This window comes from Lemur catta, chromosome 15, assembly GCF_020740605.2.
Source record: "Lemur catta isolate mLemCat1 chromosome 15, mLemCat1.pri, whole genome shotgun sequence".
Lineage (NCBI taxonomy): Eukaryota > Metazoa > Chordata > Mammalia > Primates > Lemuridae > Lemur > Lemur catta.
This window is the reverse complement of record NC_059142.1, coordinates 35,261,817-35,288,829: the sequence shown is the minus strand read 5'-3', so window position 1 is coordinate 35,288,829 and position 27,013 is coordinate 35,261,817. Positions and strand designations below refer to the sequence as shown.

Sequence of the window (27,013 nt, the reverse complement as noted above, 5' to 3'; positions counted from 1 at the left end):
AAACCTAGAGAGCAGTTTTAAATTCACTGGACTAAAATTATGGGTACAACCTTGCCAAATGCTTATGGAGGAGAGAGGGCACACAGGAACAGGGCACAGCAACAGCAGCGTTCAGGATCCCTTAATCAGAAAGGGGAGGCATTTAGGAAGACTTCAGATGAGAAAAACTAATACTCAAAAGACATATTCGACGGCCTTTGATTTTAAAGGAACATCTAGTTTCCAGTGAAAGTAAAGAAGGTGAAGAGTAAAATAAGGATAAAGTCTTTCTACACTAAAGATGTAATATTTAAAGAAACAAGATATAAATAAAAGTTTAAAATGTAACCTAGAAATGACATGGAGGAATGAAACAGAAATACGTTCAAAATTCTTATCCAAGGTTTTAGCTAGTTTGTAGAGTTAAACTCATCGGAATAAGGGTGGATTCCAATACTCATGGAGAATGAAATAATCAGAGGTAGGATTTAGACCAGGAAAAGAATGTTCCAGGATGCTGGCTTTTTGAAGGCACTCAAGAACAGAGCGAGAGAGACTGAAGCTGCAGTGAGATTAGAAGATTAGAGAGAGGTGCATACTCACACATCTGTCATAAACAAATAAAAACAACTCCAGGAACTGTGACAATACATATATAATCTAGTAATACACAGAGTAACAAGGTAGAAAGAAAGCCACTTCATAAGTAGTTTCTTACGAAATATACCTTCTTCTACCTAGGGAACAAGAAAGAGAAGTTTGTTTTCCAGATATGCAACTCTGCGAAGTAGTTTTGACTTAAATAAAGAATTTGATAAATAGTATGTTAGTTAGTTATCCGGTTCTTTACACAAATTTACTGAAGCCAAAGCTTCATAGTTGGGACAACTAAGAGTTTGATTTTCCTTTGAATCTTGCAAAACCTATCCTCTAAGACAAGAAGATCTGATCATAAAGTCTATAAAAAGTCTAGAGAGTATAAAAGTATAGAACTATGAAAGTGGATCTATTGATGGCAACTTTTATGGCTTCCATACAAAGTGTAGAGAGGATCTCTGGTTTGCTTCACCGAGGTAGTGTCCAGGGTTGGAAGGTCATCGGTATTTATTACAAACGCTACAGATGACAAGAGCAGGTTAGCAAGGGTGTTGTTATTGCATAATAATGCCACTACCTCTAGTGGCTTATGACCTTTCATTCCTGAAAAAACATGACCTTTTGGGAAATTTCCTGTCTTGGTTTAGGCAAAGGAAAATTAAAACCTAATATTTACTTGCTCAATTTTATAGTCTGAAGAATTCCAAATGAGGTGATTTTTTTTTTAACGGTAGTTAGCTGATAAAATTCTTAAATGTAACTTATCCCCTTTTTCATGAAATACTTCCCATACAGTCTAGAACAGCATAGAAATATTCATCATGTGGATCAGCAATGCAATAAAAGTTCTCTTTTCTATACGGTAGCTCAAACAGAAGGGTTTCTCTAACTTTAGTTTTTTAGGTTGTTTTTAACAGTGAAACCCACCTACCCTTCTGTTTTACTAACCAAAATCTGCAAGATGGGGTAAACATGTATATGTCTGCAATGGATTTCTGTTTCTGTTTCACCTTCTCAAAATTTAAACTTCTAGTGAAATCAAAATGAAACATACATATCCATTCAATAAGCAAAAAACTGAAAACAATTTCAGAAAGTAAAAAATTCAAAGTTTACAAGCATCTCTTCAGAGCATTTTGCCTTCGGTTAGTGTAGTAAGGACAATCAAATTATAGGGAAAGTTCTAACCACAATAAAGAGGTCCTTCCAACAAACATAGTTTTTAAAAAGTAGTACAACTGTGGTAATGTACACACGCTCAGTCATTAATTTAGAACAGTTAATGTAAATGGTAGACTATTAAAGTACATGTAACTGATTTCTAAAGGTTTCTTTCAGTAAGTTTTTTTGCGGAGACCTCCCCTGCTTGCTAAAAATAAGAATCAAATCACAAATATACTTGGAGATGAAGCCACATGCCTTTAAATTGTTCATCTTCTTTTCTTCATTCAAATTAAAAAATCTAAGTCAGTATGAGCCTATCTGACTCAGTTTGAGAAAGCAGCAGCCTTTTATTAAGGCTAAGGTAGAGTTTATATTTGAATGATAAATCCACAAATAGAAGTGAAAACAAAACAAAAAACAAACGAAAAAACTACACAAAAAAAATGCAATGCCAACTGAAAAAAGTCCTTGGGAATTTTCCTTAAATAAATCTTAACCCTAGCAATGATTCAAGCCTTTGAAGATAGTAAAATTAAGTAACGAGAAATAGCCTCAATTTGACATCTATATAATGCTGAAAGGTGGCCTCTGTTGTCTTTAAAAGATATAAGTACAGATAAGGGCTGAGAACTCAAACTCCTCCAGAATTCTTTTTTTCGTAAACAGATAACAAGTAGGTAATAAGTTTTGAAGAATTCATGGGGGTGCTACAGCATACGTGGAAGAGAACGTACCACATAATGCAACTTTTTTCTTAGTACAGGACCCCAACCAAATGATCAACCCTGAGTTTGAGTCTTAAGCATGTTAAACCTGATACAAATATGTTTAAGGCTTAATCCTGCAGTTCTTATATTCAGAAGCATTAATGTTGTGAATATTCTTAATGCATTTCATTACTCATATGTGATATGACACTGATAAGGAGTCATTATATTCTGAGCAATTTTCCTAAAGACCACAAATCCCAAGTCAGAGAAGATATACTTATCTAGGAAAAAAAAATTTAGAAGTTTCTAGATTGTTCCACAATACAGTTCACTAAGAATTGTACTGTGTGACAATGTTATTTTTTTTTAATAATCCTTTTCTGCTTCTGTTAAGGATGGTGGTGATATTTGCTTAATACTGGTTTTTATGTGTAGCAGATATTTTCTTATGGCTATATTTACTTGAAAAAAATTAAAGATGACTACCTGAATTTTCCAGTGTATAATTACAGTACACCTCATGAAATGGCTGATTCAATGGTCTGAAGTCTAGAATTCAGAATTGCTGCCCAATGCTGTCAATTTATTTAGAGTAAAATAAGGTGTAACCAATTAAGCTACAATTTACATCTTTTAAAAAAAATCATTTTAGTACTACAGGCTTGACCATGAAATAATGATATGTCTATATAAAAGTGTAGATTTACAAACTTGTTCTGGAATGCTAAGGAGATTGTGGAGGTTAGGGGAGACAACCACTAAAGATATAACAGTCATAAGCAAGGAATTAGCTTTCCTTATTGGCTTGGGTATCTGGGTGCTCAAAGAATGTATACAAATATTAAAAATACCATTCTTTAAAACTTACATCCAAAAACAGGAAGAAAAATACGTCTTGAGATACTTTTCTGCCTCATTCCAAAATTTTCCTATGCTCATTACAAAAGACGGGCAAAATCGGAAGGAGAAAAGTTAAAAACATTAAACCAAAAAGCTAATAGAGAATGTGATATTTTAAAAATAGAGACTTAACAGCAATTGAAGGAGTTCCATTTTTTCCTACCACAGAGTTAATCAGCTAGAAAAGTGCTTGAAGCATATCTGCACATTTAATATTAAAAATAAAAAATAAATAAAAAGCCAGGGTTCTGATTCAGGCAATGATTTAAGAGCCTGAGGAAAGAAAAATGAAGAGATTTCAAGATTAAAAAAAGGACTGGGCGCAGGGGCTTGTGCCTGTAGTCCCCGCTACTTAGGAGGCTGAGGCAGGAGGATCGCTTGAGCCCAGGAGTTCGAGGCTGCAGTGAGCTATGATTGCACCTGTGAATAGCCACTGCACTCCACCTTGGGCAACATAGTGAGACCTCATCTCTTAAAACAAAAACAAAAACAAAAAAAAGGTAGGGGAATGACCTAGCCTGGGAACTCAGTTCTCGGAGATAAAGAAATACAAAATTTTAAGCTTTAAAGAGTCTAGATAAATTGGATCAGTTGAACATACTCAATACATTAGCCCTTCTGTCTAGCTCCTGGTTCTCCATGCTCTTTTGAAGTTTCCCAAACTTGAAAAAGTAACCTGCCTAAAGGTATTAGAAGTGCTACTCTCTTTATCACCTAAGAATGCTGGTATCATGTAATTATTTGCAGAAGACAGGGCAGCAAAACTTAGGAGCTTTCCCTCAGTACAATTTAAACTGTTTTAAAATAGCTCAAAGTTGTGGACATATCCATATTTTATATATAACAGACATTTTAAAATTCATAACCAATTTGTCTTCTCACTCAAATTTCTCAACCACTATCAGCAACATCCTGTTTGTGATTTTAGTTTACATTTTATCTTCTCATAACAATTCTAGAAAAATGAAGCAACCTCAAATTGAGGGATTTCAATTTGTCATCCCATAAAAGTAAAACATGAACCAGTTCCTAAGGGAAGTGACAAACAGACACGACTGAGATGAAACAATCTCCACTACTTCCTCCTCTTGGCAGAGAACAGGCTTCCTCAAATTTTCAAAACATGCAAGCTTTAGGTGACTTCCCTGGAAAAGGCCCAAGCCCCTGCAAATCATTTTCTTTAATGCAGCAGCTGAGCCAAATGGAACACGGAGGACAGGAGCATGTCAGTGAGTCTCACAGATATTTGAGTGTGAAGCAGAGATTTAAAAACTACCAAGTACTTATGCCAAGTTCTGAAAGCAAAACCTCATTTTTGCAGTAACCTGGTCTGGAGACCCTCTCAGACACATCTAATCTCTGAAGCACCTTTGAGTTGTACGGATGTAAGAATAACTCTGAATTATAGAAGTTATATGCATCTTTAAGAATCACATTTTGATGATTATAAAATTTTTTTCTATTTTACAACATAGGTTCAGCTACACTGAAAAAATTACACCGCTTATTGAAATACATATCATTTTAGAAACAGACTACTAAAGAAGTCTATACAAAAACTCTAAAATAATTTCTGTAGTAAAATAAAGAGTGCGTTAGGAGAGCTACACAAAGAAGAAAATTTCCATCTTTCTCTATAATGCTTGATATACTGTGAAACATAGCCAGCTCGACTCTGTAGCCAGCACCAAAAGCTGAAAAGAATTCCTTACCATACACAGTGATACAATTAATGCTCTGGATTAATCTCACAGCCTTCCCGATTAGTACAAAGGAAACCAGGCCTATCCCCTCTTTGAGGAGAAGTCCAGGATATAAAAGCAAGCATACCTCATCAGCTGATATGAAATTATAAAATTCCACAAGTCTGAGTATTTGAAACTTATAAAAGTCACCAGAAAATGCGAGCAAATCGGGCTTGAGTTCGGTGGTTCCCCTGCTTTAGAAGACAGTTCCCGCCATGAGCTCAAGGCAGTCGTCTTGTTCATTCCCTTGGACCTGTTGATTCTCCAAGACAATGACAAAGCTCCTGGAGAGTCTGAGAACTTACAGAAATGCTCACCGACTCCCTCTGCCAACGCACACGTGGGAACGCAGCTCCCGGAGAACACACGTATGGAGCCGGATGTTAATGATGCTGTGCCGAACTGTTCTTCTCGGCCAGGTGCCGCAGAAAGCTGTCCTCACTCTGGCCTCTATGATTTAAAGGCTCACTCTTGAAGAGAGCCGGCGGTGGGGGCAGGTGGGGGACCGGAGGGATGGGGAGGTGGTGCGGATGGTGCGGGTGCGGGTGCGGGTGGATGTGCAGGTGCGAGAAGGGGTGGGGGATGGGCCGAGGGGGGAGAGTGCTTACGGGGTTCATACTGATCGGAGGGGCTGGGGTCGTGGGCGTGTTCACCACGGAAGGAACCGGGGCGGCCGGGGAAGTGGTGAGTGGGATCTGGACAGCAGGCGGCACGTTCACGGGGCTGGTCACTCGAAAGCACTTCTCCTTGTGGGCCTTAAGCATGTTAGAGAAGCGGAACCGCTGGCCACACACATCACATGGATAGGGCTTCTCGCCTGTGTGAGTTCTGCGGTGCCTCTTCATGTTGGGGCGGCTGGTGAAGCTTTTGCCACAGATTTCACAGATAAAGGGTTTCTCTCCTGAATACAGACACAAAACATTATTAACACACTAGGTGGCAATTACGTGCTTACGCTATTCCTCATATTTAAAGAGGAGATTACCACTTCTCTCCCTCACGGCATGTTATTAATATATTCTAGAATCATAAAAGAGCCCCCTAAATTGGGACTCAACAGAGTAGAGTAGAGACAAGCAAAACTTACATACAACCTACCATCTGGGCTTGGTTTAAAGGAGGAGGAGGGGGACCTGGCAGGGAGGAAGAGGTATTTAGATTGGCCACCCTTCACATCCAACACAACTGTTCAAATGGCTTTCCTGTGCTCAGGAGAACTAATATCACAGATGAGTCTCTGCCTCTAAATTTAGGCAAGTTAAGTTGTAAGAAATTTCTGATATCCCAACCAAAAGTAAGACTGCTGAAAATGTCCTGTGGAGCAAATAAATCTCTCCTCTACTCATACAGAATCCTTAGCACGTAGCTTGCTTTTTGGTCTTAAACTTGGAAAATACTGGCCTGCCTCATCCTACAACATGAATTTTACACTGCAGTATTTCTGAGTGGGAGAGCTATTGGCATTTTTGCAGATAATTCTTCATTGTAGGACTATCTGGCACATTGAAGAGCATTCAGCATTTTTGGTGCCAGCCTACTAAATGCCCACAAGAGACTCTGATAATTAAAAATGCCCCCGCATCATTTCCAAATGTCCATGGGTGTGGGAAGGGTAGAGGGGGGCTATTGCTCCTGGTTGAGAACCACTGGGCCAATGGGTCAAAAAGGAACCAGAATCCATAGTTCTAAGGTGCACTTAGGAGGAAATTAGGTTTGGGTTCTCAGGCCTTAATTTTTAAGCCTCAACTTTCCTTTGAATTTATTGCTTAGTTCGTGCTATAACTACCTGCTTCTCTACCCAGGCTACAGAGAAATGAGTTTTGAGTCTTTACATCCATTAATCATGGGATTACATCCATTGGGATTACATCCAGTCGTATGGGATGCTGAGGTGAGGTGTGGAGTAGCCATGTCCATGCACTTTGGTGACCATATGCTTGTATTTATCAATTCCTGCATGTGTTCTCTGTAGCTCATATCTTTACAGTAACTCCTGCTATGAGAGAGTTTGCTGTCACTTCAGTTGCTGCTCCCTTTCCTCCCAAGAGGTGTGCTTATCCCACTCATGCGCACCACGTCTTACAGTGCACTAGGAACTGCTCTGATCCTTCGTATCTATTAGCCTTGGTGATCCTCACAACCACCATATGCTATTGCCCCTATTTTACTGATGAAGAAATTAAGAAACTTGCCCAAGGTTAGTGGAGAGTTGGGATTTAAAACTCTGCAGTCTGGCTCCAGAGTGTATGCTTTTGACATGTAAACCACAGCACTTCCCACCTCAGTGTGCATTTCTGCACACAGGAAGGAATGCATTTTCTTACTGTTTCCCTCCACTGTGGGACCCCTTCTTACACTACTAGTAGCAGACACCTCTTTATCCATACCATAGCCCTATTTCTTCTCTCCACCTTCTCATTCTAGTAGAAAACTGACATCCTCTACTGCCCTTTTCCATGGAAGCCAGAATTTTCCTCACTTTCCTGAAATCGGATTGAAGAGTCAGGAGGGATCAGTTTTCTCTGGAATTAACTGTCAGTATTTTTTTCAGACTATCATATTTCTCTCATCTTTCTGCTTTTCTTTATTAAATCACTGCCACTGCTAGGTTCTTCACCATGATTCATGTTCATCTTTCTGGATGAGTTCTGGGCCCAGCCTGTTTTCCCTTTTTTTTTTTTTCAGACAGAGTCTAGCTTTTGTCGCCCCAGCTAGAGTACAGTGGCATCATCATAGCTCCCTGTAACATCAAATTCCTGGGCTCTAACAATCCTCTTGCCTCAGCCTTCCGAGTAGCTGGGACTACAGGCATGTATCATTGTGCCTAGCTAATTTTTTCTATTTTTAGTGGAGATGGGGTCTCAAGCTCCTGACCCCAACGATCCTCCCACCTTAGCCTGCCAGAGTGCTAAGATAACAGAGTGCCAGAGTGAGCCACTGTGCCCAAGGCATCCTCCAATCATCTTAAAAACTTCAAATCATATGTTAAATGGAATTAATTAAATCAATTATGGTATATGAAAATAGCATAGTTTCCATACTGTGATGGAAAATGCCACTGAAAACAATGTTAAAGAAATATAATTATTAACATGAAAACCTATAATCTATTAAGATTATTTATAATCTATTAAGTAAAACAAGTTATGAAAATATATGCATGGTATTATCTACCTTTAATGAAAAATATGCATAGAAAAATGTGGAAAGAAATATAACAGATGTACCAGTTATTATCTCTAGGTGATGGGATTATAGTGATGTTTTCTTTTATTTATTCATTTATTTTTGAGACAGGGTCTCACTCTGTTGCCCAGGCTGAAGTGTGGTGGCACAATCATGGCTCACGGCAGCACCAAACTCCCGGGCCCAAGTAATCCTCCCACCTCAGCCTCCAGAGTAGCTAGGACTACAGGAACATGCTACCATGCCCAGCTTAATTTTTTAATTTTTTTTAGAAAAGGGGTCTTGCTATGTTGCCCAGGCTGGTCTCAAACTCCTGGCCTCAAAGCAATCCTCCCACCTTGGCCTCCCAAAGCTCTGGGAATACAGGTGTGAGCCACCACACCCAGCCGATATTTGCAATCTAAATCTCTTCCTTGAGCTTTAAACTGATTTTTCAAACTGCTTACTGGATATGTCCACTTGAATGTCCCACAGATATCTCCAAACAAACAAGTGCAAAATTAAATTCACTTTCCCACCTAGCAAACCTGCTCCCCCCTCTGCTATTCTCTATCTTGACAAATGGTATAAAAGCCCCAAATCTGGGACTGACCCTTGATTCTTCCCTCCCATCCTGGTGATATCTAACCAATCATCAAGTTCATTCGGTTCTGCCTTGTCTATGGCTTTATTTTACCTATTGCTATTATCACAGTCTTATCATCGCAATTGTCACCTGGATTATACGATATCCACCTGACGGGTTTCACCAACTCTGTTCCTGCTCCCAACCCTCCAGTCCACTTTCCACACTGTAGCCAGAATAAACATGCAAATAGTGTGCCTTGCTTTGCTCAAAACCCTGCAAGAACTTCTCACTGTCCTTAAAGTCCAAAATATTTTACATGGTTTATGAGGTTCTTTGTGATCTATTTGCTGTTCTCCAGTATCATGTCTTGTCATACTCTTTGCCCCTCACACATCCAAACACTCTGTAGTTCTACACACTCACTGTGCTCTTTCCACCAAACCACTGAAGGCCTTGCTAGTCTTATCAACTCAGCCTGACTGTAAGTTCTGTGGACCTAGGGACTATTTCAGTCTCACTCCCACAGTGGCCCCATTTAGTAGACTCTTAATATTTATAAGTAAATATTTATTAATTCTAAGATATGCATTTCCCCCACATTTTAACATCTCTGAAATTGCCATATACCTTTTATCAATGGCATGTCACTGTTTAATTTGCAGCATTTTCTTAGCAGTATATAAATTGAAGATTGTTTTGCAACTGATGGCTTCTTGGATTCTATGAAGTATGATACTCATCATTAAGATAATTCAATTACCTTCCTTTACTCTAATTCCCTGACAATTTTCTGATTGTAATTTAGCTTCTAGTGTAGATTTTTCTTTAGGCAAAGAATATGCTGACCAAAGGACATTAAGAATTCTGAATCAATTGCCACTCAGCTTTTTCACTGTAAATTAATAAATTAGCAATTTTGTTTACATATGATTAGGACTATTTAGCACATATCAGTCCCTCTGATCCTGATCTACTTGAGTGTACTAACAAATCTTGGATGCTGTGAACTAGATCTTACAATGGTGCTTTTTATACTCATGATGTTCTGTATATCCCTCTATTTTATTACTGGCTGCATTAAATTTATATCGGAATCATTAAGTATGTGGTTCTGGAATCGGACAGTCTTAGGCAAGTTATTCAATCTCTCAGCCTCAGATTCTTCATCTGAAAAATAAATAACCTACCTAATAGGTTATTGTGATACAAAACACAAGTAAAGTGCTTAGCACAGTATCTCAGTATCTGGCACAGAGTAGATACTCAAGGCATTTTAGCTGCTACTATTATCACCATCATTATCACTACTATTACCATTCATTCATCAGACTATAAGCTCCTTGAGAGCAGAAACCAGGTTTTAATTCATCCTTATGTTCCCAGGCACTTAATACTGGTATAAGGAGAATCAGCAAGTATTCTACTTTGAAGTCACCTCATGTCCATACCATCCCAGGAAACCTGCCTGATGGCTGGTCAGCTTCCCTAGATAAGATCTGCCTCACTTCTCTTTCTTTCTTTTCTTTTTTTTTGAGACAGGGTCTCACTCTGTCCCCCGGGCTAGAGTGCAGTGGTGTCATCATAGCTCACTGAAACCTCAAACTCCTGGGCTCAAGGATTCTCCTGCCTCAGCCTCCCAAGTAGCTGGGACTACAGGCATGAGCCACAGCGCCTGGCCTACCTCACTTCTCTTCAACTGCAAAAAAAACAGCCCATTCAATGTCAGTTCCTATAACCTTAATCCCCACCAAAACATACTGCTGTCTCTAAATGTGATTTCATCCAGCCTTATAAGACATATCCTTTTCCTTCTTTAAAGCTAACCCTTCTCCTGTACCCTCTCAAGTACTATTGTCATTCTTATTTAATACCAAGAAACTAAAGGTCTACAGAGGTCACACTCTTCTGGTAGTGAGAGGAAAAGCCAGGTTTTCCTAACTCCATCATGCAGCTGCTTTCCCCATTTGAGTATTACAAACAATATTAAAAGGCAGATGACAAACCAGGGAAAAGTATTTCAATATTGGTTTCGAACAGGTCCAGTATACTTAATATATAAAGAGCTATTATAAACAATAAGAAAAGTAATTTATTGTAGCACAATTCACAATTGCAAAGATGTGGAATCAACCTAAGTGCCCATCAATTCATGAATCGTATATATATATACTATGGAGTACTACTCAGCCATAAAAAGGAATGAAATAATGTCATTTGCAGCAACTTGGATGGAACTGGAGACCATTATCCTAAGTGAAGTATTTCAGGAATGGAAAGCCAAAAACCGTATGTTCTTACTAATAAGTGGGAGCTAATAGATAGGTACACATGGGCACAAAGCAAAATAAAAGACATGAGAAACCAAGAAGGAGGGAGGGTAAGAGAGTGAGTGTGGTATAAAAACTTACCTATTGGGTGCAATGAACACTATTCTGGTGATGGGTATACCAAAAGCCCTCGCTTAAGCATTATATGAGATATCCATGTAACAAAAACATTTGTACCCCCTTAATCAATATTTGAAATAAAAAAAAAAGTCAAACACTACAACGGAAAGATGAACACAGAAAAGGCACAAGAAGCAATTCAGAAAAGAAAATATACTGATACCCACAAGCATATGAAAAAATATTCACTCTTACTTAGTAATTATATAAATGCAAATTAATATAATAAGAAACCATTTCTCATCTATTGAATCAGCATGGATTTTATTTACTATTAGATAGGATTGGGGCGGGGCATGGTGGCTCACATCTATAATCCTAGCACTTTGGGAGGCCAAGGTGGGAGGACTGCTTGAGGCCAGGGGTTTGAGACCAGCCTAGGCAACACAGCAAAACCCTGTCTCTACAAAAAATAAAAAAATTAGCTAGTGTGGTGGTGTGTACCTGTAGGCCTAGATACTCGGGAGGCTGAGGCAGGAGGACTGTTTGAACCCAGAAATTTGAGGTTACAGTGAGCTATGACACTATTGCACTCTAGCCCAGGGAACAGAGCAAGACACTGTCTTAAAAAAAACCGGGGGCAGGGGGCGGGCTGGGCAAATGGGTATTTTCATGCATAGCTGCTGGGAATATATGTGGACGGTTATTTTGCAATACATGTCACCAAGTCTTAAAAATGTGTACATCTCTTTGCTCTAATAATACTACTTCTAGAAATTTATTGTAAGTAAATAATCATGGATGCTTTAGCCACAAAGATATTTATCACAGTATTATTTAAAACAGTAGAAAAATTGCAAACAGAAATAATCTAAATGTCCAACAGGGAACTGGCTAATATAAATGGAGAAAACATCCTTCACTTTATAGGACTGTTGTAAAGGTTATAAATGGATTAAATAAGATAATGTATATAAAGCACTTAAGACAATGCTTGACATATATACACATGATAAACGATAGTTATTAATGCAGCCAATTTACAAGAAGGAATATTAAATAGCCATATTGCTAATAATGATATAATACAGTAAAACAAAAAGCAGGTTACAATAAAGTATAAAGACCCAGCTTTTGTTTTATTACATATATATGAACACATATGCACAGTATCTGTCTGTATGTGTGTTAAGAAACTAAAGAATTTTTTAAAAATGAGTGTATGGGCCGGGCGTGGTGGCTCACGCCTATAATCTAGCACTCTAGGAGGCTGAGGTGGGAGGATTGCTTGAGCTCAGGAGTTCGAGACCAGCCTGAGCAAGAGCGAGACCCCGTCTCTACTAAAAATAGAAAGAAATTAGCCAAACAACTAAAAATAGAAAAAAATTAGCCCGGCATGGTGGTGTGTGCCTGTAGTCCCAGCTACCTGGGAGGCTGAGGCAGGAGGATTGCTTGAGCCCAGGAGTTTGAGGTTGCTGTGAGCTAGGCTGACGCCATGGCACTCTAGCCCGGGCAACAGAGTGAGACTCTGTCTCAAAAAAAAAAAAAAATCCAATCAAACTTTAAGAATGTTGAGAGGGTATTAAACAAGTAGTCAGTGCCCTCTGTTTTTTTAAGGTCCAGAACGCTTTCCTTAGAAAAACAATGTTCGCACATATACAAAACAAATTTCACATAATTGCAGGAGTTCTGAACCCCCAGTAAAGAACTCATGGTCCTAAAAGAACTCACAGTTAAAAGGCACTCACAAATAATCCCTTTTTAAATAATCAGAGTTACAAAAACCTCATTTTTTGGTATAATCTGTATTTTTATATATCAGGTTTATTTGAAGTGGGATTTTTACTTAGCATGCAAATTTGTGGTTTAGATTTTTGGAAAACAGACCCACAGATGATCATCAACAAGTGCTCGAGACATCTGCACCTTTCCCAAGAAATTCTTACCAGTGTGTGTTTTCATGTGCTCGTCGAAGTACTGCTTCATGTTGAAGTCCTTGCCACACCACTGGCACATGAACTGCTTGTGCCCGATGTGGATGCTCATGTGGGAGCGCAGCTGGTACTTGTACTGAAACCTTTCGTCACAGTTCTGCATCGGACACAGTGGAGAATTCTGAATGCCAAGCACAGCAGCTTTACCTGAGCCCACCCTGACACAGTCTCTGGCATTAGGTTTATTTTTCATCCTCAGAATGGAACCTGCTTGTGTCAGCCATGTGGCTTTGCTATAATGCTGCAGATGACTTACTGATAAAAGGGCAATTTCCTCACATAATTATCACTGAAGTATACTTAACTTTTCTGAGTCACCGAGCAAAGAAAAAGAAGTCATTATGTATTATTCCCAAGTTAACCTAAACTGAGAGTTCACAGTGTATTAAAAATGGCGCTTCTCCACCCAGCAGCGAGAGAACACACAAAGCTCAGAGCGTGTGTCGGAAGGTTCTGTGGCAGGCAGCCTTGTGGCTTGTGCTCAGGCACACCTCTCCCTCACTGCTACACCATCCACACAAATACTGACCCCTGGGCCCGGGCCTGTGGGTAGCACATTCCTTACCTCACATCTGAAGGGCTTCTCTCCAGAATGCTGCAAGGAGTGCACCTTGAGTGACATACTGCGTTTGAATGATTTTCCACAGGTTTCACATGTAAATGGCATGTCTTTTGTGTGTGCTGCAACACAGAATGCACTTACACTCAAAACAAATCCACCAAAAAGTTCAAACTGGAAAAGACAGATGTCCTACTGTAAGGCAATTATGCCCTCTTAATTTTCTACACTCTGATCTGTGAAGCTTTAATAGTAATGTTCTGAAGAGAAAAATAACAGTGTTGAAAAGAAATCTGCGGCTGGGCATGGTGGCTCCCACCTGTAATCTTAGCACTCTGGGAGATCAAGGCAGGAAGATTGCCTGAGGTCAGGAGTTCGAGACCAGCCTGAGCAAGAGCAAGACCCCATCTCTACTAAAAATAGAAAATTAGCTGGGCATGGTGGCACATGCCTGTAGTCCCAGCTACTTGGGAGGCTGAGGCAGGAGGATCACTTGAGCTCAGGAATTTGAGGTTGCAGTGAGCTATGATGACGCTGCTGCATTTTACCCAGGGAAGCAGAGTAAGACTCTGTCTCAAAAAAAAAAAAAAAAAAAAAGAAAGAAAGAAAGAAAAGAAAAAGAAAAAGAAATCTGAGTGTGGACGACTATACCATCCAATTTGGTGACGCTTACTGAGGACCTGTTGCATTTAGTTTCAACATGTAAGAACTGATTAAAGTAAGGAAATTCTTCGTATCCTGCCCAATCCAGGACATAAAGGACAAGAGAAAAACATAGGTGTGAGAAAAAAGAAGCAGAAAAAACTTACCAACCATGTGTTTCCGCACATGAGCCATGGTATAGAATTTCTTCTCACAAATTTCACAGGAAAACTTCTTTTCTGCATATCCATGGACAATCTTGATATGTTCATGAAGGGACCAGAGTTTCTTGAACGATTTGTTACAGGAAACACACTGAGCAGGATAAATAGAAAGAATCTTTATTTACAGGGCTTGCAGAAAGCCATACCAGCCTACAGGCAGATGAAATGGATGTGCTTTAGGTTCGTGGCACAAGGCCGGACTCCGGATAAATGCTATTCTTCCACGGAGTGCAGATTCCAACACCAACATCTGTATGTTCTATTTTCCAAGATGCGTCTTTTAGACATGCTTTGGGAGTATGAGAACAATGGCAAAAGCTAAGATAAATCATGGAACGTTCCACTAATATCAAAGAATTGACTGCTATTATTTAGTATTATACCTATGAAAAGAACCTTCAAGTTTTTTAAATATATGGATTAGCAAGGACAGCTGCCTCCTACACATGGGTCACCATGCAGTTAATAGGTTTTTACCAGAGAACACAAACTAATTTAAATTAGTATAAATAAAAACAAGATAAAACAGAATATATATTAATGGCTATAGATCTGCAGGAGTATAAAAATGTTTTTATACCTTACAAAATACATTTAGAGTCTTCCTTAACACAAATAATTGAGATTTTATTATATTTTCCCAAATGTAATTTATTCTATTAAACATTTCCCTCTGGCAGAATTTAACATAATCTCTAAACAGTTAGTATCACTCTCCCTTTTCCCCTACAGCCCAGATCTAGAGCTCTTTTACATGCATCCATAGAAAACACATGCCACAATGCCTAGGCCCTTGTTTTATGAATCATTAATAGCCTGGAATATAAAAGCATATCAAAATAAAATATTTCTGGTTAAAGCAAAACAATGCCAGAAAGTTGGTGGTAATTATCAGACTCTGGGATACTTAAGAGAACAAGTTAGTATTCACTGTAAATAAAGACCTCTGAACATCATTGCCACTTCAGGAAACAAGAACTCTGAGACAAGTTAAAAGATAAGTGTCTGGCTAGATATTGCTCTAGAAAAGGACAGACTAGTCCTATAAAACATTTTGTAGGGCAGGGTTGAAATTTTTACTTGTTACCAGCTCATCAGGATTATTAAGATCTATGCATAAGAATAAAGCACACTGTTTTTTAGGGATATGAAGAGAGTTCATTTTCATTTAGCAGAATCCACAAAACTTAAACACAAGCATAAAAGTATTAGGATGAGGAATAGCGAGGAAAGTCACAAAAAAAGGATTTATCAAATGTTTTCTGTAACTTAATAAAGCAAATGTAAGTAAAAAACCCAATATATAAAGATCAAGAACACCTTTTCAATAATGAATCATTACAGAGTCCAATTCAACCTCTAGGGTGCAGCACTGCATCACACTCCTTTAGGCCTGAAGTGTTGCAACCAATTCATAACCGTGCCAGGGCGTTAGCAGTTACTGGAGGATATGGGCGCCATGACTCAGTCTTCTTTTATTTACCCAGCGTGTCGGAGATCAAGTCACAGTGGATGAATCAAAAGCAGTGAATTTTTAGTAATGCAATTTCTATTTTTCAAAACTTTCTTTAAAGTAAAGCAATGATCTCAGTTGTTGATTAAAAGAACAGAAGAAAAGTGAAACTTATGACTACCAATATTAGCAGCACTCCAAAAAATAAACCAAAACAATTTACCTTTTATAAAATGTTTAACTTAAACATGGCACAAGATACTTCTATTTTACATATTTTACGGAGACAGTAATAGACTTCTTAATGAATATTCACTAATACGCATTCACATGTGCAAACCAAACATGAGCTTCAATCTGCTCAGCATAATATATAATTAACACACCTTTTAACCTATTGCAATACAGTCCTTTCAAGACATCAGCCTGGTTTGAATACCATACTTTGTTACCTTAACAATACTGTACAGTAGCATTATGTACCCCTACTGCCAGGTGGGTAACATTTTTAACCAGCTCAGCCTCTGTTTAAAGTTTGCATATTCCCATGGACTCACTCAGCCTCTTGACAAATTTAGTGTTGTCATCTCTCCACTGGTAAAAGCAAACTCACTCCTGGAGATCTTCCATTTCCACCGGTCTGAGTCATTATGGTTTTTGTCCTCATCGGCTGCACTAGAATCTGGCATCCTTTTAAGGCTAGACAGGGACCTTTCTCTACTCCTGACCTTCACTCAGTATCTCCCGCCTTGACAGAGAAGATGCCAGAATGAATTATATTACATGTCCTACAACAGTGAATCTCAGTGCAAAGTTGGTGTTGACTTTACCTCCTGGTCAATCATCTATAACAGATCCCCCTTCCAGTGTACCTGGGTTCCCACTAGTCCAGCATCAGTTAAATTTAATGCCTTTGAAATAAAATGTTAAGCCTCAGTTTTGAAAAGACCAAAGCAGGAGCTTTTCAAATGATAAATTGGTGAAATCTGTCCCTTCAGCCTCTATTGTATTTATTCTCTTGGGCAGATACAAGATGAATCTGAACAGCCAGGTTCTATCCTGAAAAGTTTGCCCTCTCGGTGATGAAACCTACCTGAATGTTTTTTTCACAGTCTGTTTGCTGGTGAAGGGACAGCTCACTTTCCAGGACAAACTTCTTGCCACACTTATCACAAATCTGCATGCGCCTATGAGTAACGTTCATGTGCTTCTCCAGGTACCAGCGAGTGTTAAATACCCTGGGGCACTTCTCACAGGTCAGAGTCTCTTTCTCTTCACACTTAGCTTTCTGGACTGGTGCTTTGGGCTCCTTTGTGGCCCGCTTCTTACGCTTAGGTGGCTCTACACTCTTCCTACGACCTCTTGTAGTTCTGGGAGTAGGGGAAGTGGTAGCTGCAGCAACAGAGGCAGCTCTCCTTGTTCTCCTTTGTGTAACGCTGACTTTCTCCACTATCTTCTCCTTTTTCTTCTGCTTTTCATTCTCTCCATAGTCATTGCTGTCATCTGTGGCCTCTTCCTCACTTTCTTCCTCTTCCTCCTCACTGCTTGTCTTAAGAACAGGAGTCTCTTTGGACTGTGAAGAGACACCCTTTTCCCCTTTAGATACATTTAATGTTTGATTATTAAGGTTTACCTCCACTATGATCTGCTCCCTTTTGTAAGAGACTTCTTCCTCTTCTTCCTCCTCTTCCGTGTCATCAGAATTCTCCCGGTCTTCTTTGACAGCATGCACGTCAGACACTGCTCTCGTCTCCCTGAAATATGGCTCTTCCTCTGTTTCATGGAGATGCGGTTTGCTCATCTTGGTGTCCACTAACACAGAATAAGGACTTCCTGATTCCCTTTTGTACACTTTGGTGGACAGGTCAAGTTCTTGGTTGGCACCATGATAAAACGTAGATGGCACTTGGCCACGACGGCTATCTTCTTGTGCCATCCCTGCTACATGCACAGCACAGCTTTCAACCAGCTCTTGACAAGAACTGGCTGTGTGGCTCATTGGTAAGTGGCCCACTTTATTAAGCAGTTCAGACTATAGAGAAATAGCTTTAAAACAAGATAATTATTAAGACTCAAATTTTTTCCCATCCACAGGGAATCACTCAAATAAAATTTAAGGAAAAAGTTATTCCTGGAACCTGTGTGCAATTCTTCCAGTGTTGCAGCACCAAAGTATAAGTCAAAAAGGTTTGGTATTATGGCAAGAGCAGAGCACTAGTGATTTTTCTTCTGAAGAGAACTGCAAGGGACTTGGAGCATCTTATCTACAAAGAAAAGCAAAGAGAAAAAAAAAATCAGATACCACCATTTCCTTTTTATAGCATGCATTTAAATCACAACAAACACAGCTTAAAATTATTAAACTCTTTATATATACAATGCTTTTTACTGCTTCAATAGTTCAACATGGGCTTTTGTTTTACTGGATTACAAGAATTCACAATCTGCTAAAATATAAATTCTGTAACAGCAAGAGCCACATCTGCCCAGTTCACCAAGGTATCATTAGAGCTTAGCACAGTGCCAAGCACATAGTATATGTCTAATGAATAAACAAACATCTACTATTGCATAGATACTATGTGACATACTGATATGGCAAAATATACAGTCTTTGTCCACAAGGCCTTTTCAGTCTAGTTATATAATATGTGTTGTGCATGAAACACACAAGAGCTTTATACTACTGGCTGGTTTGCTTTCAACATCAATCACTACATCCACCACAGTGGGAGCTCACAGAACAAAGGTGGTAGTGGGATAGGTACAGTGAACCATGGAAATAAAACAGCTAATTGAAATAATGACAGAAGAGAAGGAAAATGTCCCTGGCTTTAAATAATGTATAAGCTAGGTATAGATATAATTGTTTTCAGGTTTATTAAAGTAATCTGAAAGTTGCTAAGTATTTTTAAAGTTGTTCTATGCATAGCTTTCTTTACTAGATCCACTCAATAACTGGGTCACTTTTCATGTGTCAGTTACACAGAAGTCTAAATTCTAAGAAACAGTAACCATCAGGTTGTTATGGTTCCAAGAAAAATAAAACCATCCATTAAAAAAAAAAATTAAAAGGCACATAGTTTGATCTGTGACATACCTCACATTGCTGTTTAGCCAACCACCTAACCCTTTGAGTCATATGAATATTACTGTAGGCACATACCTCGTTCTAGCTGACAAAAGGAAGGAAACTAGTATTTATTAAATGCCTGCTTTGTGCATAGGCACCATAAAAGTTTTTATGATTTCAGTACCCACACGAAACTTTGGGGTTGGTTTTTAAACTCATTTTTCAAATCAAAGTAATCATTTAAAAAAAAGCATCCATAGTTTTTACAAGTCAAATATACTGGCCCTACTCCAACCCCCATTCTCCCCAGAGGCAATAATGCTATTTTAGCTGTCCCCCCCAACCCCCATATTTATCCTTGCTATTTCTACACAATATGATTTTATTTCTATTTCTTGACTTTTTTTCCATCTTCAGATATTACCTCATCTCCCACAGTTTTTTACCTTCTTGTTCCCAACTCTCCCCTCATCCTCCCAATATAATTATATCACAACTTTTTAAAAATCAGTATTTACTGCATATAACAATATAACTTACATAGTCTACAACTATTACTATTATCTCTTTGCTATTATCTTCTCTTCCATTTTCTTTGTCCTTATGGATTTACTCTTTATTTTTTTCTCTTTTTTTATTTTTACATTTTTTGTAGAGATAGGGTCTCACTATGTTGCCCAGGCTGGTCTTGAACTCCTGGCCTCAAGTGATCCTCTTGCCTCAGCCTCCCAAAGTGCTGAGATTACAGGTGTGAGCCTGTAAGGCCTGGCCTTACTCTTTTTGAAAAGAAATTATTTTACTTTCATTTCAGTGGAATTTCAGAAAGAAGTTTTAATAAATGCCACTGCGTTTTACTTGACATCTGAGTGGATATATTTATACTTTCTTGTACTGATAAATGAGGCAGTTATGGCTCAGAGAGGCTAAATAATTTGCCTAAGATCCCATATCCAATGACGGAGGCAGTGTTTGACTTTAGGCCTGCCTGACTCCAAAGCCTGTGGTCTTTCTATTTCTACGATGATGAACGGTGCCCTGAAATAATTTAAACTCAATCATTCTTGTAACCATGTATCTTTTTGCATCAAATAGTTTCATACCTTGTATTTTAAGTAGGGAAATCCTAGTAGCTTTCTTCTACATGTGCCAAAACTTCTGACCCATAGAAATAATATAAACTACTATAAGTATCACTTAAATAAACTTACTCATATTGTCTCAAATTAAGCAAGGGAGGAGTGACCGTGAAATTCAATTAACTAGCAAAAACTAGGAGTTAAACAAAAATCACAAAGACAATTACAAAAATGAAAGGAAATCCTCAGTGGTACTCATTAATTCATTTTCCAAATACTTCTGGCTCTTGGCTTTCTCGAAACATGCTAACCCTCACCTCCTCTGTAGTTGGGTAGGACCCTGCGACTACTTCTGGCCAGCAACAGCGGGGAGGCCAGGGTATTTCCTAACCAATACGAGATTCTTCAGATTTCTTTTCCCTCTGGCACAGTGACTAGCAATCTTCAAAGTGAAGGCTGCTATTAGCCTACGTTCCTAAATGACTGAGATGACCTACAGGATACACACAGTGTGTTTCTAAAGCCACCGAGATCTGGCATTGCTTACTACTGCAGCATAACTGGCTTATCCTGAAACAGGTAGAACCCAGAAGTAAGGTGCTGCCTAATCAAGAAACCTAAAATATATGGCAGAGGCTTAGGAGTGGGGTGGAAGGAGGCAAGGAAAGTTACTGGAGGCTAAAAGATTAGCAATTTATATTACGCAGTGGTGAAATTATCAGTGAAACTATCACCTAGTTATCTTAGAAAGTAGATAATGTACCACAAAAGCTAGTAGCTCTAGTGGGAAAATGGACTATCACGAGAGTGTGTTCATTACTGTTAGTTTTATTTAACAAATTATTACATGAAAAGGATGAATGTAGAAAAGATATGATCAGTTTACAATCAAGAATAAAAGGAGTCTAGCAAATGAGGGATTTGTAGGGTTGAGAAGAGGCAAGTGCTTAATGTAACACTGAGGTCTTTGAGCAACAAAGGTTGAGTAGAATTCAGTCTTGAGACAAGGACCAAATAAAAGATTTGGACTTCATAATCATTGATAACACCTCCTGATTAAGGTGACACTCAATAAAATAGCTTTTCTAGGCCAGGTGTGGTGGCTCATGCCTGTAATCCTAACACTTTGGGAGGTCAAGGAGTTTAAGATCAGCCTGAGCAAGTTGAGATCCTGTCTGTACAAAAAATAGAAAAATTAGCTGGGCACAGTGGCACATGCCTGTTGTCCCAGCTACTTGGGAGGCAGAGGCAGGAGGATCGCTTGAGCCCAGGAGTTTGAGGTTGCAGTGAGCTATGATGACACTACTGCACTCCAGCCTGGGCAACACAGTGAGACCCTGTCTCAAAAAGAGAAAAAAAAAAAAAGCTTTTCTAAAAGGAGACTAAATAAAGATGAGTTTTGCTACAAAGCATACTGCTCTAATGTGAACTATTTCAAAAGCTATTAGGAAACAGGGAAATGATGTCAGTATAACTCAGAAGTAACGTTGGTTTATACAAGATTTTCCCCAGTGAGTTAATGTTTGAAGTGATCAGGAGCAAGCTTTCTCACAATTAAAAAGAAAGCCTTATACAAAGATCTTAAGAAAAACTCAAGCACCCTACTTCTGTACCTTCCTTAAAAGCAAGCACTGGTTTGTTCAGTGGCTTCATCAACCATTACACTTTCCACTTTATGCCTGGTGAAGGTAAGAGTACAGGCACACTTCGGGTATGTTGTGGGTTCAGTTCAAGAGCACTGCAATAAAGCAAGGCACATGAATTTTTTGGTTTCCTCATGCATATAAAAGTTAAGTTTACACTGTCCTGTAGTCTAATATACTAAGTGTGCAACAGCATTATGTCTAAAAAACAGTGTACATACCTTAATTAAAAATACTTTATTGCCACAAAATGCTAATGATCATCTAAGCCTTCAGCAAGTAGTAATCTTTTTGCTGGTGGAGGGTCTTGCCTCGATGTTGATGGCTGCGGACTGATCAGGGTGGTGGTTGCTGCAGGTGGGGTGGCTGCGGCAATTTCTTAAAATAAGACAGCAGTGAAATTTGCCACATGGATATTCTTCCTTTCATGAAAAATTCCTCTGTAGCATGTGATGCTGTTTCATACATCTTACTTACAGAACTTCTTTCAAAATTGGAGTCAGTCCTCTCAAAGTCTGTCACTGCTTTATCAACAAAGTTTTAGGTAATATTCTAAATCCTTTGTTGTCATGTCAACAATGTTCACAGCATCTTCATCAGGAGCAGATTCCATTTCAAGAAACCACTTTCTCTGCTCATACATAAGAAGCAGCTCCTCATCCGTTCAAGTTTTATCAGGAGATCACAGCCATTCAGTCACATCTTTGGGCTCCACTTCTAATTCTCTTGCTATATCTACCATATCTGCAGTTCCTTTCTCCACTGAAGTCCTGAGCCCCTCAAAAAAACAGTCATCCATGAGGGTTGGAAACAACTTCTTCCAAACTCCTGTCAATGTTGGTATTTTGGCCTCCTCCCATGAATCATGAATATTTTTAATGGCATCTAGAATGGTGAATCCTTTCCAGAAGGTTTTCAATTTCCTTTGCCCAGATCCATCAAAGAAATCCCTATTTAAGCCAGCTATATAGCTTTAAAAAATGTATTTCTTAAATAATCTTTAGGTCAATAGCATGATGTAAAAAATAAAAATAAATAAAATAATAAGATTTGGAAGTAAAAAGTTACTCCTTGATACATGGGCTGCAGAAAGGATGTGTTAGCAGGCATGAAAACAACATTAATCTCCTTGCACATCTCTATCAGAGCTCTTGGCTGATCAACTGCATTGTCAATAAGTAGTAGTATTTTGAAAGGAATCTTTTTTTCTGAGAAGCAAGTCTCAACGGTAAATTTAAAATATTCAGTAAACCATGCTATAAACAGATGTGCTGTCATCCAGGCTTCGTTGTTCCATTTATATAGCACAGGTAGAGTAGATTTAGCATAATCCTTAAGGGTCCAAGGATTGGATTTTTGGAATCGTAAATGAATATTGGCTCCAACTTAAAAGCACCAGCTGCATTAACCCATAAAGAGAGTCAGCCTGTCCTTTGAAACTTTAAAGCCAGGCATTCACTTCTCCACTCCAGCTATGAAAAGTCCTAGTTGGCATCTTCTTCCAATATAAGGCTTTTTCATCTAGACTGGAAATGTGTTGTTTAGTGTAGCCACCTTCACCATGGAGCTCAGCCAGATCTTCTGGATGACGTACTGCAGCTTCTCCATCAGCACCTGCTGCTTCACCTTGCACTTTTATGTTAGGGAAACAGTTTCTTTCCTTGAGCCTCATGAACCAACCACTGCTAGCTTCAAACTTTTCTCTTGCAGCTTCCTCACCTCTCTCAGCCTTCACAGAATTGAAGAGAGTTAGGGCTTTGTTCTGGATTAGGCTGGCTGGTCTGATCTTCTGTCCAGACCACTGACACTTTCTCCATGTCGGCAATAAGGTTGTTTCACTATCTTATCATTTGTGTGTTCACGGGTATAGCACTTTTAATTTCCTTCAAGAACTTTTCCTTTGCATTCACAACTTGGCTGTTTGGCACAGGAGGCCTAGCTTTTGGCCTGTCTCAGCTTTTGACAGGCCTTCCTCACTAACTTTAATTATTTCTAGCTTTTGATTTAAAGTGAGAGACGTGCGACTCTTCCTTTCACTTAAACACTTAGAGGCCATTGTGGGGTTATTAACATTGTTGTGTCTCAGGGAATAGGGAGGCCCAAGGAGAGGGAGAGAGATGAAGGAAAGGCTGGTCACCGGAGCACCCAGAACACACACAGCATTTATCGATTAAATTCACCATCTTATATAAGCATGGTTCATGGTGCCCCACAACAATTACAATAGTAACCACAGATCACAGATCCCCATAACAGATACAATAACGAAAAAGTTTGAAATATTGTGAGAAATACCGAAATGTGGCACAGAGACACGATATGAGCACATGCTGCTGAAGAAATGATACTAATAGATTTGCCTGTGTTTCCCCATCTGTTTTAAAAAGAGTTTTTGATTGCTGAAGCCTACACCGTACCATATATCCAGTTTTAAATTTTTTTTTTAATTTTCATTTTTTTTTTAGAGACAGGGCCTCCCCTCTGTTGCCCAGGCTAGAGTGCAGTGGCACAATCATAGCCCACTGCAGCCTTGAACTCCTGGGCTTAAGGGACACTCCCACCTCAGCATCCCGAGTAGCTAGGACTACAGGCACGGCCATTATGCTCAGCTAATTTTTAAAATTTTTTGTAGAGAGGGGGGTCTCGCTATGTTGCCTAAGCTAATCTCAAACTCCTGGCCCCAGATGATCCTCCTACCTTAGCCTTCCAAGTTGCTGGGATTATAGGTGTGAGCCACTGTGCCTGGCCAAATTTTTTATTTTGATGAAACTGGGCTCTGTTGGAAGACAATGTCCTCAAGGCCCAAAATCTCAAAGAAGGAAACATCCACACAAGCAGTTAAGTCTAAAAAGGTTCAAGTGACTGATGCTGGGTGAATATGCCAGTGGAGATTTAACATGCTACTGTTTTTACTGTAATTATTTTTGTTTTTATCAGTGCACTGGTTACAGTGTTCCACAGATTTTGAGTGGTTTACACCCCAACACTATTTAGTGCACATTTGTGCAGAATGTGAGCTTTTGCGGTAAGTATATATGACATTATAGCATAAACACCTGTACTCAAAATTAAGGAAGAAATATGGGACAAATAAAGTAGAGCTATGTAACAAATATAAGAAGTATGCCTAGAAAAGAACTGTGGATGTGGTGGCCAGGGCACATCAAGCTGACTGCAAACAAAAAGACAATTAAGTTTTTGAGTTATATTGCCAAAAGAACCACCAGCTTGGGCTAAAAGAAACTGTCACTGTACAAGACCAAAATGATCTTTGGGTTCTCAAGCATCTATGGCAGGAAATGGCTAAGAAAGGTGTTCATCCTCCCAAGGGGCTATGTTCCCTACTGTCCATTTTGAATATGGCCAAGGAAAGTAATAGGAACAAAAAAAAAGAAAAAAAAGAAGATGGCCCAAAAGGATGAAACTGGGGAACAAAGGAAAAATAGATAAGCTAGCTATTTCTCAGGGGCAAAATCAGGGTCTGGAAAGGGCCTTCTCAATGACAACTCAGAGGGATTTCAGAATTTCTTGTAATCCATTGAATGCTGCTCTGTCTCCAGTTCTTACCCCTTTCAAACTGAAGTGTTTATTTTTATTACCTGGTCATTATTAGCTATTGTACTGTATATTGTATTGGGGAGGGCAGATCATTTGTCAATTTCTTTCACAGATCTGTGAATCAAGAAGAGTAACATCTAGACCTGAAGCAGAGACTACTATGCATCATTTCCTCATGAACAGACCACTAAGCATCATACGCTCGCATCGCTCAGACGCTCGCATCGCTCAGACCCTGGACTTCAAGCTTGATGCCATGACTGGATAGGACTTTGGGATGCCTTATCTTGGGAAGGAAGGGAGTGAATTTTGCCCATGAGAGAGAGATCAAATATCTGAAGACCCCAAAAATGGACTGTGATAGATGTGCTGTATGGCAAGTATATCCAGCTTTCTGTCTCCTTGGCACAGGTAGTACTGTACTTCCTGACTCCCCTGTAGTTATGTGAGGCCTCATGACTAGTTCTGGCCATCATGTTGTGAACATAAGTGATATGAGTCATTTTTGAGCTACTGTATTTAATTGCTAATGAGAGACCCTCTGGACCTCTTTTTCCTCTTAGCATGGTGATCAATAATGTACAAGAAGATTGTTCTCCCATCTTCTTGATTCTCTGAGTTTTCCTGATTTGAACAGTGGAAACAGCCTGGATCACTGAGTAATGATATAAGCAGAGCTTCCCTGCTGACCTAGTATGCAGTGTGAGAAAGAAGTATGCCATCTAAATTGGGGGAGCAAAGTTGTTACTGTAGTATAACTTAGCCAATGCAGTTCTTTATGTATATGTATTTTATGTATATATACATAATACATATACTGTCTCAGTCTTAAGCTAGAAAGCAGAGATAATAGAATTACTACTATATGAAAGGTTAAAAATCAGAAAGGGGTGAATTCTCAGGGTAATCCTCTCTTAATAAACTAGACAATAATAAATGAGACTATTTTCTTTCTTTTAAAAAATTCTAATGAAAGTGCTTTATTACTATTTTAAATGATGAGTACATATATGCATTCCCACATGAACCTGAAAAAGACATCTAACCACTATTCAAATCAGGAAAACTTAAAGAATCATCAATAAATGACATTGTCACAATACAAGGTGCAACTAAGTGTTCACTTTGAAACACACATGGGCTTTCTGTCCACATTTTACTTTCTTCATTTGATTTAGGCACCTTTTTTCTTGTCTGAGTTTTGGTGATAATCTTCCTTTATTCTCTTCAGAAAACTTAAAATATTTCCCAAGGGCACAATAGAGCAACCCTTACAAACCAAAAATACAATAAGGAAATCAGGATCTTCCATTTTTCATTATCCAACTCTTTGTGCATATCCTCAGTCCCAACTTACTTATTACAAATCATCTTTTTTTTTTTTTTTTGAGACAGAGTCTCTGTTGCCCAGGCTAAAGTGCCGTGGCGTCAGCCTAGCTCACAACAACCTCAAACTCCTGGGCTCAAGCAATCCTACTGCCCCAGCCTCCTAAGTAGCTGGGACTACAGGCATGCGCCACCATGTCCGGCTAACTTTTTCTATATATTTTTTTAG

The 27,013-nt window shown here is 39.0% G+C and overlaps 1 protein-coding gene across 1 annotated transcript in view; it reads right to left on the bottom strand.

Annotated features, from left to right (window-relative positions):
* Positions 1–619: 619 nt before the first annotated feature.
* The window catches only part of ZNF652 (zinc finger protein 652), a 56,768-nt gene continuing 30,374 nt past the window's right edge, over positions 620–27,013 (bottom strand). Inside the window, exons 2-6 of the mRNA XM_045526239.1 lie at positions 17,202–18,372; positions 14,599–14,746; positions 13,796–13,911; positions 13,183–13,327; positions 620–5,996 (exon numbers count right to left, since the gene is read on the bottom strand). Of these exons, the coding sequence (XP_045382195.1) occupies positions 5,479–5,996; positions 13,183–13,327; positions 13,796–13,911; positions 14,599–14,746; positions 17,202–18,107 (1,833 nt within the window). The 5' untranslated portion in view covers positions 18,108–18,372 and the 3' untranslated portion in view covers positions 620–5,478. The remainder of the gene's footprint in view (positions 5,997–13,182; positions 13,328–13,795; positions 13,912–14,598; positions 14,747–17,201; positions 18,373–27,013) is intronic.